The 17,652-nt window shown below is 48.0% G+C and overlaps 1 protein-coding gene across 1 annotated transcript in view; it reads left to right on the plus strand.

Annotated features, from left to right (window-relative positions):
* Positions 1–17,427, plus strand: part of fam149b1 (family with sequence similarity 149 member B1) — a 128,795-nt gene extending 111,368 nt beyond the window's left edge. The window contains exons 15-16 of the mRNA XM_078199769.1: positions 9,593–9,727; positions 17,224–17,427. Coding sequence (XP_078055895.1) covers positions 9,593–9,727; positions 17,224–17,297 — 209 coding nt within the window. The 3' untranslated portion in view covers positions 17,298–17,427. The remainder of the gene's footprint in view (positions 1–9,592; positions 9,728–17,223) is intronic.
* The last annotated feature ends 225 nt before the right edge of the window (positions 17,428–17,652 follow it).

Below are 17,652 nucleotides of genomic sequence, written 5' to 3' on the forward strand. Positions count from 1 at the left end.
CCTGCGTTCACACTCCCAGCAACACCAGCCCTGTGCCTGCGTTCACACTCCAGCAACAACACCAGCCCTGTGCCTGCGTTCACACTCCAGTAACACCAGCCCGGTGCCTGCGTTCACACTCCCAGCAACACCAGCCCTGTGCCTGCGTTCACACTCCAACAACACCAGCCCTGTGCCTGCGTTCACACTCCAGGAACACCAGCCCGGTGCCTGCGTTCACACTCCCAGCAACACCAGCCCTGTGCCTGCGTTCACACTCCAGCAACACCAGCCCTGTGCCTGCGTTCACACTCCCAGCAACACCAGCCCTGTGCCTGCGTTCACACTCCAGCAACACCAGCCCTGTGCCTGCGTTCACACTCCAGCAACACCAGCCCTGTGCCTGCGTTCACACTCCAGCAACACCAGCCCTGTGCCTGCGTTCACACTCCAGCAACACCAGCCCTGTGCCTGCGTTCACACTCCAGCAACACCAGCCCTGTGCCTGCGTTCACACTCCAGCAACACCAGCCCTGTGCCTGCGTTCACACTCCAGCAACACCAGCCCGTGCCTGCGTTCACACTCCAGCAACACCAGCCCTGTGCCTGCGTTCACACTCCAGCAACAACACCAGCCCTGTGCCTGCGTTCACACTCCAACAACACCAGCCCTGTGCCTGCGTTCACACTCCAACAACACCAGCCCTGTGCCTGCGTTCACACTCCAGCAACACCAGCCCTGTGCCTGCGTTCACACTCCAGCAACACCAGCCCTGTGCCTGCGTTCACACTCCAGCAACAACACCAGCCCTGTGCCTGCGTTCACACTCCCAGCAACACCAGCCCTGTGCCTGCGTTCACACTCCAGCAACAACACCAGCCCTGTGCCTGCGTTCACACTCCAGCAACACCAGCCCTGTGCCTGCGTTCACACTCCAACAACACCAGCCCTGTGCCTGCGTTCACACTCCAGCAACAACACCAGCCCTGTGCCTGCGTTCACACTCCAGCAACAACACCAGCCCTGTGCCTGCGTTCACACTCCAGCAACAACACCAGCCCTGTGCCTGCGTTCACACTCCCAGCAACACCAGCCCTGTGCCTGCGTTCACACTCCAGCAACACCAGCCCTGTGCCTGCGTTCACACTCCAGCAACACCAGCCCTGTGCCTGCGTTCACACTCCAGCAACACCAGCCCTGTGCCTGCGTTCACACTCCAGCAACACCAGCCCGGTGCCTGCGTTCACACTCCAGCAACACCAGCCCGGTGCCTGCGTTCACACTCCAGCAACACCAGCCCTGTGCCTGCGTTCACACTCCAGCAACACCAGCCCGGTGCCTGCGTTCACACTCCAGCAACACCAGCCCGGTGCCTGCGTTCACACTCCAGCAACACCAGCCCTGTGCCTGCGTTCACACTCCAGCAACACCAGCCCTGTGCCTGCGTTCACACTCCAGCAACACCAGCCCGGTGCCTGCGTTCACACTCCAGCAACACCAGCCCTGTGCCTGCGTTCACACTCCAGCAACAACACCAGCCCTGTGCCTGCGTTCACACTCCAACAACACCAGCCCTGTGCCTGCGTTCACACTCCAGCAACAACACCAGCCCTGTGCCTGCGTTCACACTCCCAGCAACACCAGCCCTGTGCCTGCGTTCACACTCCAACAACACCAGCCCTGTGCCTGCGTTCACACTCCCAGCAACACCAGCCCTGTGCCTGCGTTCACACTCCAACAACACCAGCCCTGTGCCTGCGTTCACACTCCAGCAACAACACCAGCCCTGTGCCTGCGTTCACACTCCAGCAACAACACCAGCCCTGTGCCTGCGTTCACACTCCAACAACAACACCAGCCCTGTGCCTGCGTTCACACTCCCAGCAACACCAGCCCTGTGCCTGCGTTCACACTCCAGCAACAACACCAGCCCTGTGCCTGCGTTCACACTCCAGCAACACCAGCCCTGTGCCTGCGTTCACACTCCAGCAACACCAGCCCTGTGCCTGCGTTCACACTCCCAGCAACACCAGCCCTGTGCCTGCGTTCACACTCCAGCAACACCAGCCCTGTGCCTGCGTTCACACTCCCAGCAACACCAGCCCTGTGCCTGCGTTCACACTCCAACAACACCAGCCCTGTGCCTGCGTTCACACTCCAACAACACCAGCCCTGTGCCTGCGTTCACACTCCAGCAACAACACCAGCCCTGTGCCTGCGTTCACACTCCCAGCAACACCAGCCCTGTGCCTGCGTTCACACTCCAACAACACCAGCCCTGTGCCTGCGTTCACACTCCCAGCAACACCAGCCCTGTGCCTGCGTTCACACTCCCAGCAACACCAGCCCTGTGCCTGCGTTCACACTCCAGCAACACCAGCCCTGTGCCTGCGTTCACACTCCAGCAACAACACCAGCCCTGTGCCTGCGTTCACACTCCAGCAACACCAGCCCTGTGCCTGCGTTCACACTCCAGCAACAACACCAGCCCTGTGCCTGCGTTCACACTCCAGCAACAACACCAGCCCGGTGCCTGCGTTCACACTCCAGCAACACCAGCCCTGTGCCTGCGTTCACACTCCAGCAACAACACCAGCCCTGTGCCTGCGTTCACACTCCAGTAACACCAGCCCGGTGCCTGCGTTCACACTCCCAGCAACACCAGCCCTGTGCCTGCGTTCACACTCCAGCAACACCAGCCCGGTGCCTGCGTTCACACTCCAGCAACACCAGCCCTGTGCCTGCGTTCACACTCCAGCAACACCAGCCCTGTGCCTGCGTTCACACTCCAGCAACAACACCAGCCCTGTGCCTGCGTTCACACTCCAGCAACAACACCAGCCCTGTGCCTGCGTTCACACTCCAGCAACACCAGCCCTGTGCCTGCGTTCACACTCCAGCAACACCAGCCCTGTGCCTGCGTTCACACTCCAGCAACACCAGCCCTGTGCCTGCGTTCACACTCCAGCAACACCAGCCCTGTGCCTGCGTTCACACTCCAGCAACACCAGCCCGTGCCTGCGTTCACACTCCAGCAACACCAGCCCTGTGCCTGCGTTCACACTCCAGCAACAACACCAGCCCTGTGCCTGCGTTCACACTCCAACAACACCAGCCCTGTGCCTGCGTTCACACTCCAACAACACCAGCCCTGTGCCTGCGTTCACACTCCAGCAACACCAGCCCTGTGCCTGCGTTCACACTCCCAGCAACACCAGCCCTGTGCCTGCGTTCACACTCCAGCAACAACACCAGCCCTGTGCCTGCGTTCACACTCCAACAACACCAGCCCTGTGCCTGCGTTCACACTCCAGCAACAACACCAGCCCTGTGCCTGCGTTCACACTCCAGCAACAACACCAGCCCTGTGCCTGCGTTCACACTCCAACAACAACACCAGCCCTGTGCCTGCGTTCACACTCCCAGCAACACCAGCCCTGTGCCTGCGTTCACACTCCCAGCAACACCAGCCCTGTGCCTGCGTTCACACTCCCAGCAACATCAGCCCTGTGCCTGCGTTCACACTCCAGCAACACCAGCCCTGTGCCTGCGTTCACACTCCAGCAACACCAGCCCTGTGCCTGCGTTCACACTCCAGCAACACCAGCCCTGTGCCTGCGTTCACACTCCAGCAACACCAGCCCTGTGCCTGCGTTCACACTCCAGCAACACCAGCCCTGTGCCTGCGTTCACACTCCAGCAACACCAGCCCTGTGCCTGCGTTCACACTCCAGCAACACCAGCCCTGTGCCTGCATTCACACTCCAGCAACACCAGCCCTGTGCCTGCGTTCACACTCCAGCAACACCAGCCCTGTGCCTGCGTTCACACTCCAGCAACACCAGCCCTGTGCCTGCGTTCACACTCCAGCAACAACACCAGCCCTGTGCCTGCGTTCACACTCCAGCAACAACACCAGCCCTGTGCCTGCGTTCACACTCCCAGCAACACCAGCACTGTGCCTGCGTTCACACTCCCAGCAACACCAGCCCTGTGCCTGCGTTCACACTCCCAGCAACACCAGCCCTGTGCCTGCGTTCACACTCCAACAACACCAGCCCTGTGCCTGCGTTCACACTCCCAGCAACACCAGCCCTGTGCCTGCGTTCACACTCCAGCAACACCAGCCCTGTGCCTGTGTTCACACTCCAGCAACACCAGCCCTGTGCCTGCGTTCACACTCCAGCAACACCAGCCCGGTGCCTGCGTTCACACTCCAGCAACAACACCAGCCCTGTGCCTGCGTTCACACTCCAGCAACACCAGCCCGGTGCCTGCGTTCACACTCCAGCAACAACACCAGCCCTGTGCCTGCGTTCACACTCCAGCAACACCAGCCCTGTGCCTGCGTTCACACTCCAGCAACAACACCAGCCCTGTGCCTGCGTTCACACTCCAGCAACAACACCAGCCCTGTGCCTGCGTTCACACTCCAGCAACAACACCAGCCCGGTGCCTGCGTTCACACTCCAGCAACACCAGCCCTGTGCCTGCGTTCACACTCCAGCAACACCAGCCCGGTGCCTGCGTTCACACTCCAGCAACAACACCAGCCCTGTGCCTGCGTTCACACTCCAGCAACACCAGCCCGGTGCCTGCGTTCACACTCCAGCAACAACACCAGCCCTGTGCCTGCGTTCACACTCCAGCAACACCAGCCCTGTGCCTGCGTTCACACTCCAGCAACAACACCAGCCCTGTGCCTGCGTTCACACTCCAGCAACAACACCAGCCCTGTGCCTGCGTTCACACTCCAGCAACACCAGCCCTGTGCCTGCGTTCACACTCCCAGCAACACCAGCCCTGTGCCTGCGTTCACACTCCAGCAACACCAGCCCGGTGCCTGCGTTCACACTCCAGCAACACCAGCCCTGTGCCTGCGTTCACACTCCAGCAACACCAGCCCTGTGCCTGCGTTCACACTCCAGCAACAACACCAGCCCTGTGCCTGCGTTCACACTCCAGCAACAACACCAGCCCTGTGCCTGCGTTCACACTCCAGCAACACCAGCCCTGTGCCTGCGTTCACACTCCAGCAACACCAGCCCTGTGCCTGCGTTCACACTCCAGCAACACCAGCCCTGTGCCTGTGTTCACACTCCAGCAACACCAGCCCTGTGCCTGCGTTCACACTCCAGCAACACCAGCCCTGTGCCTGCGTTCACACTCCCAGCAACACCAGCCCTGTGCCTGCGTTCACACTCCAGCAACACCAGCCCTGTGCCTGCGTTCACACTCCAGCAACACCAGCCCTGTGCCTGCGTTCACACTCCAGCAACACCAGCCCTGTGCCTGCGTTCACACTCCAGCAACACCAGCCCTGTGCCTGCGTTCACACTCCAACAACACCAGCCCTGTGCCTGTGTTCACACTCCAGCAACACCAGCCCTGTGCCTGCGTTCACACTCCAGCAACACCAGCCCTGTGCCTGTGTTCACACTCCAGCAACACCAGCCCTGTGCCTGCGTTCACACTCCAGCAACACCAGCCCTGTGCCTGCGTTCACACTCCAGCAACACCAGCCCTGTGCCTGCGTTCACACTCCAACAACACCAGCCCTGTGCCTGCGTTCACACTCCAGCAACACCAGCCCTGTGCCTGCGTTCACACTCCAGCAATAATGCTTCTAATTTCCTAATGAACCATCAGCAGCAATGTTTTCAGTCATCATTCCCACCTTCAAAAACCTCTGAGAATCACAGAATTGTTACAGCTGAGAAGGTGGCTGATCAGCCCATCGTATCTATGCTAGGCTTCCAAATGATCATCACACTTGGTGCCACTCTCCCCTTCTCCCATAACCTTGCACATTTCTTCTTTTCAGATAACAATCCAATTTCCCCGTGAACGCCTCTATTGAACCAGCCTCCATCACACTATCAGGCAACATATTACATATCCTCGCCACTCGCTATGTAAAAAGCTTTTTCCTCATGTTGCACGGGCTTCTTTTGCCAATTACCTTGAATCTGTGCCCTCCGTTCTCAGTCTTTCTACCAAGAAGTATACTTTTAATCCCTCGGTCAAATCTCTCTACAACCCTCACATCACCAAGGAAAATCGTCCTAACTCTTCCAATCTACCCACATTACTGAAGTTCCATATTCTGGAATCATTCCGATGAATCTTTTCTGCTCCCTCTTTAACACCTTCACATCATATTTATAAAGTGTGGCACCAGAACTGGATACAATCCTCTAATTGAGGCCAAACCAGTGTTTTAAACAAGTTCAAGTTTTATACAAATTTTATACAAGGACGGGGCATCGAGTATAAAAATTATGTTACAGCTATATAAAGGTTGATTCGGCCACATTTGAAATATTGTGTCCAATTCTGGTCACCACACTACCAGACGATGTGGAGGCTTTGGAGAGAGTACATGAAAGGTGTTACCTGGTAGGGAGGGTATTGGCTATGAGGAGAGATTGAATAAACTGGGATTGTTCTCCCTGGAAAGACGGAGGCTGAGGGGCGGCCTGATAGAAGATTATAAAATTATAAGGGGTATAAATAAGGTGAACAGTTGGAAGCTTTTTCCCAGGGCAAAAATGACAATTACAAGTTCAAGATAAGGGGGGAAAGGCTCGGTGGAGATGTGCGGGGGAAGTTTTGTTTCACACAGAGGGTGGCCTGGAATGCTCTGCCAAATAAGCTGGTTGAGTGACATTTAAGACTTATCTGGATAGACACATGAACAGATGGGGAATAGAGGGATGCAGGCGGTTGGTCTGGATTAGACAACGTGATCGGTGCAGGCTTGGAGGGCCGAGGGGCTTGTTTCTGTGCTGTTTTGTTCCTTGTTCTTCAATAGTACCTCCTTGCTCTAGCACTCTCTGCCCTCATTAATAAAGCCTATGAAATTGTATACTTTATTAACTGCTCCCTCAACCTGCCCTGCCACTTTCAATGAGATATACACATGTCCACCCAATTCCCTCTTCTCCTGCACCCTGTTGTGGAAATTTCGCAGCTATTCGACTGCACTGTAAAAAGGTAAAGTCGCCATAGATGACCATAGGCTGCTCTCCCCCTCAAAGGAGAGAGCTGACTGGTGGCGATTTAACTTGAAGATCACCACACCTCAGGTGAGGGACAAGGTTGAGGAGGCGGGGCCTTCATGAATAACATTGGCTGGTACAGGAATTAAACCTGCGCTGTTGGCGCCACTCTGCATTCCAGCTAACTGAGCTAACCGACTATCGTGTACCTCACTCCTCATAACTGACCAGGCGACACTTGGATTCGAGCTACAGCAAGGAAGTCTGCCAGCCACTAAGGGCTCACAGACTCCTTGAACAGGGAAATACAATTGCAATTATACCCTTTGGCTCAACTACCAGCAATTAAAATCTACCCATCAAAGGTGTACATTTGTTTTAAAAATTATCTGTGTCCATTCACAACTAGTAATTGGGATTACATAAAGTTGTGCAATTAAAGTTTATTTATTAGTCACAAGTAAGGCTTACATTAACACTGCAATGAAGTTACTGTGAAATTCCCCTGATCGCCACACTCCGGCGCCTGTTCGTGTACACTGAGGGAGAATTTAGCCCGGCCAGTGCACCTAACCAGCACGTCTTTCAGACTATGGGAGGAAACTGGAGGAAAGGAAACCCACGCAGACACGGGGAGAACGTGCAAACTCCACACAGACAGTGACCCAAGCTGGGAATCGAACCGGGGTCACTAGCGCTGTGAGGCAGCAGTGCTGACTGCTGTGCCCCCCTTAATTAAGATCAATTACAATTTGATCACAGTCTACTTAATCATAATATCACCAAGCATGTATTTCTTTCTCTGAGGAAGGACGTCCTTGCTATAGAGGGAGCGCAACAAAAGTTTACCCGGCTGATTCCTGGAATGGCAGGTCTGTCAGATGAGGAGAGACTAAATTGGTTCGGACTTTATTCACTGGAGTTTAGAAGAGTGAGAGGGGATCTCATACAAACTTTATAAAATTCTAATAGGATTAGACAGGGTAGATTCAGAAAGAATGTTCCCGATGGTGGGGGAGTCCAGAACTAGGGGTCATAGTTTGAGGATAAGGGGTAAATCTTTTAGGACTGAGGTGAGAAGAAATTTCTTCACCCAGAGGGTGGTGAATGTGTTGAGGCCAAAACATTGTGTGATTTAAAAAATGAATTAGATATAGCTCTTGGGATTAAAAGGATTAAGGGAGTTGGGGGGAAGACAGGATCAAGGTATTGAATTTGATGATCAGCCATGATCATAATGAATGGCAGAGCAGGCTCGAAGGGCCACACGGCCTACTCCTGTTTCTATTTCTATGTATGTTTCTACTTATGTAACTTCCATACATTAGTGTGATTAAAATATATGCTTGGCCAGTGCTGTATCGACTTTGTATCAACTCCCTTACCCATTGTCCCTTGTCCTAATGGGCTCACACAAGCTGCAGCTGTACGGTGTTCAGCTGGATTGTTGTGTAACATTGTGTGAAGAAAGCCTCCCTTTTAATCAATACAGGTTGGTTCTTGGGGGTGTAAAAATCATACAAGTTTAAAAATCATTTAAGCTGCTCAATTAAAGTTTAGTGTCACAAGTAGGCTTAAATTAACACAGTAAGAAGTCTCACAACACAGAAATGTACACAGAAATCAAGTTACAGGCAAGCTGTGGGGGTTACTGGATAATGGAACCCCCACAGCTTGCCTCCTGGGCTTGTAGAATCTCACTAGCTGTTCTGTCTGGAGACAATACACATCTCTTTAACCTGTGTTGAATGCTCCCTCCACCCACATTATCTGTACCTTTAAGACCTGGCTGGCTGTAGAGATTTGCATTCTAATCAGTATTCTGTAACTTGATTTCTGTGTCTGTGCCCTGTTGGAGAACAGATATCCACTCCATCTGACGAAGGGGCAGCGCTCCGAAAGCTTATGGTATTTGCTACCAAATAAACCTGTTGGACTTTAACCTGGTGTTGTGAGACTTCTTACTGTGTTAATTTAAGCCTACTTGTGACACTAAACTTTAGTCGAGCAGCTTAAATGATTTTTAAACTTGTATGAGTTTTACACCCCCTTTAGATTTCCCCCCATTATTCTATATCGTCTCTGTGTTCTTCTTACCAAAAAGAATCACTTCACAATCTGCAGTGAATTTCATCTGCCACTGGTCTGCCCATTCCACCAACTTGTCTATGTCCTTTTAATATTCTGTGCTATCCTCCTCACAATGATCCTAAGTTTGTATCATCCACAAGTTTTGCAGTTGAGTCCTGTACATTAATATATATCAGGAAAACCATGGGTCCGACTCTGACTCCTGGGGAACTCCACTACAAACCAGATTTCCAATGCAAAAAACATCCATTAACCACTACTCTCTGTTTTCTCTCTCCCCTTCAGCCATTGTCCTGTCCCCTCCTGGTCCTCTTCCTCCCCTCTGCATGCTTGGGTGATCTGCATGTAGTCAGTGCTATGGAAATGCAAGTTATGACGAGTATCTGGTGCAGGAAGGCTCCGAGGCTTTGAAGTCTGTCAGGAGACATTAGACAAAGAGGTCTGCGAACGATTGTGTGAGCTGGAAATACATATTGAGTCACTTAATTAACTTAGTTTGATTGTGCTTTATTTATTCCAGATTCCAATTCTATTGGAGTGACTGGGATGAGTTTGAGTACTTCTAGCTCTTCTCACCTTGATATGTTGCAACATCACAGCCACAGTGGCTCACTAATTGAAGCTGAAGAGAAGATGGAAGACCAAACGTCACTGGGTAGGACATGGTTGGCACAGGGCTAGGAACATAGGAACAGGAGTGGGCCACTCAGCCCTTTGAATCTGTTCAGCTAATCAGTTAGATCCTGGCAAACGTATACCTAATACTATCTGCATGCATTGGTTCCAGAACCCTTAACATCCCTGCTTATCTACCATACCTCTGAAATGCTCATTGACCTCCAATTTCAAAGGCAGTTAGAGGGGAGAGTTCCAGATTTCTGCTGAACATACTTTCTGGCATCACCCTGAACAGGCATGCTCTAATTTTAAAGTTGCTCTACACTGTCCCACCAGAGGGAATCTACCCCTTCAGCTCTTTCAATCATCCTCAATTAGATCACCCCTTAACCTTCTATACCCAGGGCAACACAAGCCTTATCTCTGAAGCCTGTCCACATAATTTAACCCTTTTATCTCCTGTATCATTCTGATAAATTTGTGCTGCACCCAGTCAAAAAGAATGTTTCATCCTCCGGAAGGTGCAGTTCCCAGAACTGAATGCAGCATCACACAGAGGATCTAACCAGAGACTTCTCTAACCGTAATCTACATTCACCCCCTCCTATTCCAGTCCTCTTGAAATAAAGGCTAATATTCAATTAGCTTTTTAAAATATGTTTTGGACCTGTCCACTAGGCCCCTAAGCACAGTAACCATTAAAAAGCTAGTGGACCGGTCCAAAACTCTCTTTTGTAAGTTCAGACTGGATCATATCACACCTTTCCACCTAGAACTCCATCTGCCACAGTTTTATTTCCGCTCACTTCATCTATCAATGTTCTTCTGTAACTTTCTGCTTCCATTCACATCTCTTAGTGTCGCACCTAATTTAGCTTGATTAGTGAACCTGGCTTTCTATTCCTTGATCCAAGTTGTTTGTAAATTTAAATGCTGTGGTCTTATTACAGATTCCTGCAAAAGACCAGCAGTCACATTTTGCCTATTGGAATAGATACCCTTTATCTGTTTCCTACCTAAGTCCATGTGCGTCCATTTTTAAAAATGCTATATGAACTTTGTTGAATCCCTTTTGTAAATCCATTTAAATAATCCACAAACACTGTCATCTACCATTTTAGTTACCTTCTTAAAAAGTTTAACCAGTTGTTAAAGCATGGCTTACTCTTTATAAAATTATACTGCTTCACTCTCATAAGTTCATATTTGTCCAAATGTTCAGTCACTCTGTGCATAATAATGTTTTATAAACACTTGCACGCAATAAACATAAGACATAAAAAATTGACAATTTCCTCATTTATCTCTCCTCTTAAATAATGAAGTGACATTGGTCCCTTTGTTTAGAAATTTGCCAATTACTGGATAAAGAGAACTTTGGCATCCACATCTGCCTCAGCTGTTTTTTTGATACCCTGGGGTGGACACCGTTGAATGATGGAAAGTTGTCTACCTCTGGCTTCCTTAGTTTCTCCATAACCGTCTTTTACTTTCTATTGAACACTCTTAGTTCATCCTCTTAGTTTATTTTTATTTTTTCTCGGTATCTCTGATATTTTATCCTCATCCTCTACTGTGAAGTGTTTTTTAAAACAAGCAAGGAGCAGGAGTAGCCCATCGAGCCTGTGCCACCATTTATCCAGATCATGGCTGATCTGATAGTAACCTCAAATCTGCATCCCACCTTCTCCTGATAACCTATCACCCCCTTGCTTACAAAGAATCTATCCACCTCTGCCTTAAAAATATTCAAAGATTGCTTCCACAACCTTTTCAGGAAGAGTGTTCCAAAGACTCACGACCCTGTCAGTGAAAACATTTGACCTTATCTACATTTTAAATGGTGTTAAGGACCACATCAGAAACACCAAGGAATATTATGACGTTAGACTACACCCCAACTATTTTTTTTAATTTTGGAATTAGTGTGAGGATAAAGGTGTTTCACTCCACATGTGATTCTATTGACAGACTAAGCAGCTTTGATCAAAACAAACTTTTAACAATATAGTTTAAATACAACCAATGTATTAGCTCAACTTTTACCAATTGAAATATTTAAATATGACAAGATACAATTCTTAACTGCTAACCTATCTCTATTAGTTCTAATTTAAGCAATATTCCTCATAGACTTAAACGCCTCTTCAAATTCAGTAAGCAAACAAGACAGGCTTATGTACTTGTGTGTGGGCTGCCAGTCCTCAAGCTTTTGAACACTTCTGGAGATAGAGAGACAGAATAACACCTGTCTTCTGACACTCAAACAGCAGCCTCCAGAAAGAGAGAAAACCACCTCTTACTTCTTCCGGGATCAAGCGGAAACTGCACTGTTTTACCCTGTAAGTTTAACTCTGCCCATTCACATGACTGTCTCTTGTCAATCAACCTAATTAAACCCTACTCTGAAACCTCAGAAGAAAAATCAAAAATAAACAAAAATGCATTAGCTCAGATTAAAATAAACCCCATTATCTAGGATCAATTATTCTCCTGCATTCTTAGCATGGAGCTACCTGGTTTGCAGACATATCTGCACCAGGTAAACCAGAGTTGAATTTTAAACATACCCCTCTCAAGAAACATGATATAAATATATTTCTCAAAGGCACAGTATTATCACAGTGGGGCCACCTCTTATTTTTAAACAGTGACCCCGAGTTCTAGATTTTCCCACAAGAGGAACCATTCTCTCCGTATGTTTCAATGAAGTTGCATCTTATTCTTTTAAACGCCATCAGCTACAAGCCGATCCTGTCATAAGACAACCCACCCAATCCAGGTATTAGTCTGATAAACCTTCTCTGAAGCGTTTCCTATGCATTTACATCATTTCTAAAATAAGGAGACCGATATTGTACACAGTTTTCCAAATGTAATCTGACTAGTGTCGTGTACAACTGAAGCATAACCCCCTCTTCTTTTGTATTCTATTCCTCTTACAATAAATGATAACATTCTATTAGCTTTCCTAATTACTTGCTTTATCTGCATACTAGCCTTTTGTGATTCATGCACTAGGACACCCAGATCCCTCTGCACCTCAGAGCTCTGCAATCTCTCACCATTTAGTTAATATGCTTTTTTTTATTCTTCCTGCCAAAATGGACAATTTCATATTTTCCCAAATTCTACTCCATTTGCCAGATCTTTGTCCACTCACTTAACCTCTCTATATCTTTTTGTAGCCTCCTTATGTTCTCTTCACAACTACCTATCTTTGTGTCATCAGCAACTTTGGCAAATTTACAATCCCTATATCCAAGTCATTTATATATGTTGTAAGTAGTTGGTGCCCCAGCACTGATTCCTGTGACATACCACTCGTTACATCTCACTAACCTGGAAAGGTCCCATTTATGCCAATTCTCTCTTTCCTGTTAGCCAGCTAGTCTTCTATCCATGTCAATAATGTTACCCCTCATACCATGAGATTTTATTTTCCACAATAACCTTTGCTGTGGTACATTATCAAATGCCTCTGGAAATCTAAGTACAGTACATCCACTGGTTCCCCTTTATTCATAGTACTTGTTACTGCCTCAAAGACCTCCCATCAGTTGGTTGAACATGATTTCCCAGTCATAAAACCATGTTGACTCTGCTGTTTCTGGGATGTTACTTGTATCCTCTATAGTGAAGACTGATGCAAAGTAACTATTCGATTCATCTGCCATCTCATTGTTTTCCTTTATCAATTCTCCAGACTTACTTTCTACCGGACCAACGCTTACTTTGTTAACTTATTTCTTTTTGAAATATTTACAGAAACTCTGACTATCTGTTTTTATATTTTTGGATAGCTTTCTCTCATACTTTAAATTTTCCCTCCTTATTAATCTTTTAGTCATCCATATATTGTCCAATCTGTCACCTGTCTTTGCTTAATTATATGCTTTTTCTTCAAGTTTATCTATCTTAACTTTCTAGTTAACCATGGATGGTGTGTCCATCCCTTCCTACTCGTTGGAATGTTGGAATCTATTCTGTTTATTCTGAAATATCCCTCAAATCCATTGACACTGTCTACACTTCCCGCTGCCTCGGCAAAGCAGCCAGCATAATTAAGGACCTTACGCACCCCAGACATTCTCTCTTCCACCTTCTTCCATCGGGAAAAAGGATGCAAAAGTCTGAGGTCACGTACCAACCGACTCAAGAACAGCTTCTTCCCTGCTGCTGTCGGACTTTTGAATGGACCTACCTTGTGTTAAGTTGATCTTTCTCTACACCCTAGCTATGACTGTAACACTACATTCTGCACTCTCTCATTTCCTTCTCTATGAACGGTATGCTCTGTCTATATAATGCGCAAGAAACAATACATTTCACTGTATGCTAATACATGTGACAATAATAAATCAAATCAAGAATATTTGCCACTGCATCTCTATCCCTTAACCAAATTTGCTAATTCACTTTAGCCAGCTCTGCTTACATGCCCTCATATTTGCCCTTATTTAAATGTAAATACATAATCTCAGACCCATTCCTCTCTCCCTCAAACTGAATGTGAAAATCATCTTATTGTGGTCATTGCTACCTAGGGGTGTCTTCACTAGGAGATCATTAATTACTCTCATCTCTTTGCACAAGGTCTCGTATAGCCTGCTCTCTGTAAGCTCCAGAATGTGCTGTTCTAAGAAACTATCCTGAAAACATTCAATTAACTCCTCATCTACACTACCTTTGCCCATCTGACATTTACAATTTATGTGTAATTTAAAATCTCCCCTGATTATCGATGTACCTTTCTGACAACTCCAATGAATTCTTTCTTTCTGCTCCATCCTACCATGTGGTTATTGTGAGGGGATCTGTACACAACTCCCACAAGTGACTCCTTCCCTTTACCATCTCTCATCTCTAACCAAACTGAGGACATCCATCTCTATGGTGCTAATACCATCATTAACTAACAGAGCCACCCCTCCACCTTTTCCTCATTTCCTATCCTTCCTAAATGTACTGCATCCTTCAATATTCAGGTCCCAATCCATGTGCTCCTGCAGCCATGCCTCCGTAATGCCTATTATTATGTACACTCTCAGTTCATCTGTTTTGTTTTGAATGCTACTTGCATTTTAGAGTTTTTAGCTTTATCATTTTTTCTAAATGCACTTGAGATAGAGTAATTTGATAAAGTGGATTCAAAATTAGCTCAGTTTTAGGAGATAGAGAGTGATGACAGAAGGCTGCTTTAGTGACCAGATGTCAGCGTCCAGTGGCATATCACAGGGATCTGTGTTGGGCCCCCTATTATTCATCATTTATATAAACAACATTGATAACTATGTGGGGGGTAGGATTAGTAAGTTTGCCAATGACACAAAGATTGGCCGGGTGGTTAACAGTGAGATTGAATGTCTTGGGCTATAAGAAGATAGAGATGGAACGGTCAAATGGGCGGATAAGTGGCAGATGGAATTTAACCCTGAAAAGTATGAGGTGATACACTTTGACAAGGAAGTATTCAATGAACAGCATGGCACTCGGAAGTTTTGTGGAATAAAGGGACCTTGGCGTGTTTGTCCCTAGATCTCTGACGACAGATGGGCATGTTAGTAGGGTGGTGAAAAAGGTATATGGGACACTTGCCTTTCTCAGTCGAGGCACAGATTAAAAAAGCAGAGACGTCATGTTGGAATTGTGTAGAACTTTGATGGGGCCACAGCTCGAGTAACGTGTGTCGTTCTGGTCATCACCTTATAGGATGTGATTGCACTGGAGGGGGTGCAGAGAAGATTTACCAAGATGCTGCCTGGGATGAAACACAAAGTCATGAAGAGAGGTTGGATAGGCTTGGGTTATTTTCATTGGTGTGGAGATGCCGGCGTTGGACTGGGGTAAACACAGTAAGAGTTATTTTCATTGGAGCAGAGAAGACTGAGGGGTGACCTGATCAAGGTGTACAAGATTATGAGGGGTTTGGACAGAGTGGATAAGGAGCAGCTGTTCCCCTTAGTTGAAGGGTCAGTCACAAGGGGACATAGGCTCAAGGTGAGGGGCAGGAGGTTTGGGGGGATGTGAGGATAAGCTTTTTTACCCAGAGGGTGGTGACGGTCTGGAATGCACTGCCTGGGAGGGTGGTAGAAGCGGGATGCCTCACATTCTTCAAAAGGTATCTGGATGTGCACTTGGTATGTCATAACATTTAAGGCTATGACCAAGTGCTGATAAATGGGATTAGGTGGGAGGTCAAGTGTTTGTCACATGTCGGTGCAGACTCAATGGGCCGAAGGGCCTGTTCTGCACTGTATGATTCTAACTTGTCTCATCTGTTGATTTACTGTTAGATTAGTACTCTCTATCTCTTCTTGTCACGGCCTGTTTTTCATTTCCTGTAACAACACTGTCCTCTTTTGCCTTGTCTCTACTCTTTGAGTGGCCACATTTTCCAAAATTTGAACCCTTTCCCCCACTATTCAGTTTAAAAGCCTCTCTACCTCCCTAGTTATGCATCTTGCAAGAACACCGGTGCCACACCATGGTTCGGGTGTAGACCGTCCCAACGGTGCAGATCCCACTTTCCCAATGCTGCTGCCAGTGCCCCATGAACCGGAACTCACTTCTCCCACACCAACCTTTGAGCCACGCACTCATCTCTCTAATCTAATTTGTCCTTTGCCAATTTGCACATGGCTCACGTAATAATGATGTGGAGATGCCGGCATTGGACTGGGGTAAACACCACGTAATAATCCAGAGATTAGAGAGATCCAGGGCAGCATGGTGGCACAGTGATTAGCACTGCTGCCTCACAGCACCAGGGAGTCAGGTTCAGTTCCAGCCTCGGGTGACTGTCTGTGTGGAGTTTGCACATTGTCCCCGTGTCTGCGTGGGTTTCCTCGTGTGGAGATGCCGGCGTTGGACTGGGGTAAACACAGTAAGAAGTTTAACAACACCAGGTTAAAGTCCAACAGGTTTATTTGGTAGCAAAAGCCACACAAGCTTTCGGAGCTCGGCTCCGAAAGCTTGTGTGGCTTTTGCTACCAAATAAACCTGTTGGACTTTAACCTGGTGTTGTTAAACTTCTTACTGGGTTTCCTCCCACAGACCAAAGATGTATGGGCTAGGTGGATTGGCCATGGGAAATGTGCTCTTCCAGTGCAGATCTTGTTAAAACCCTGCTTAAGGCTGTGATCTTTAGAATTTAAACTCTAGATTTTAGTTAAATGCTAACTACAAACTTTGATTTTTACAAAATGATTGAAGAAGTTAAGACTCCTTGCTCACTATCCACCAGCATCCGGTCTAATTACAATATCATGTGTCATTCTTTAAGGGATTCATGTTTCTCTTCCCAACCTCTTTCACTTAATATCCTTGTTTAAAAACCTTAATTGTTGTCCTTGAAATCCCTTACTGTTTTTTTTCTTCTCATATTCACATTTGCAGTTCTTTATATTTTCCCAGGGACAGGGTAAGAGCAAAGTAAGGCAGAGTGGAGGTGGCAGGGTGGGTAGGGGAAAAGGAAGGGGACTGCATAGAAATGTGAAATAAATTGAAATATTATCTTTCCCTCTGTACCAGGTCACCGTTTACCACTCCCAATCCCACCTCATATCCGTGGAGGCATTGGCTCAAGAAGCAGGACTGCCTTATAACAAACAAAGGGAGCTGTGTGGGGACAGGATCTGACACTATCCACCCCAGTGAGTGACCTCTGGAACCAGCCAATGTGCTACCCCCAGGAACATGGCCACGCCAGAAGGCAGCGCAGCCTCTGTCGAGCTGAGTGATATTTATTGAGAAGAAAGGCTGATGGAAGATGTGGCAACTGCCATCTCCCTGAAGTGCATAAGAAAGGAATTTCTAATTCATTTGCTGCAAGTACAAAAAAATAATGATTTGATCAAACTCTTGACTGCCAGTTGAGCAAAGCCTGTGTACACGCTGATATTTACAATGATAAAATCGTGTCCACTTTCATCTGAGGTGTTTCATTCACCTTCTCCCACA

Source organism: Mustelus asterias, chromosome 28 (assembly GCF_964213995.1).
Source record: "Mustelus asterias chromosome 28, sMusAst1.hap1.1, whole genome shotgun sequence".
In the NCBI taxonomy this organism is placed as follows: Eukaryota; Metazoa; Chordata; class Chondrichthyes; order Carcharhiniformes; family Triakidae; genus Mustelus; species Mustelus asterias.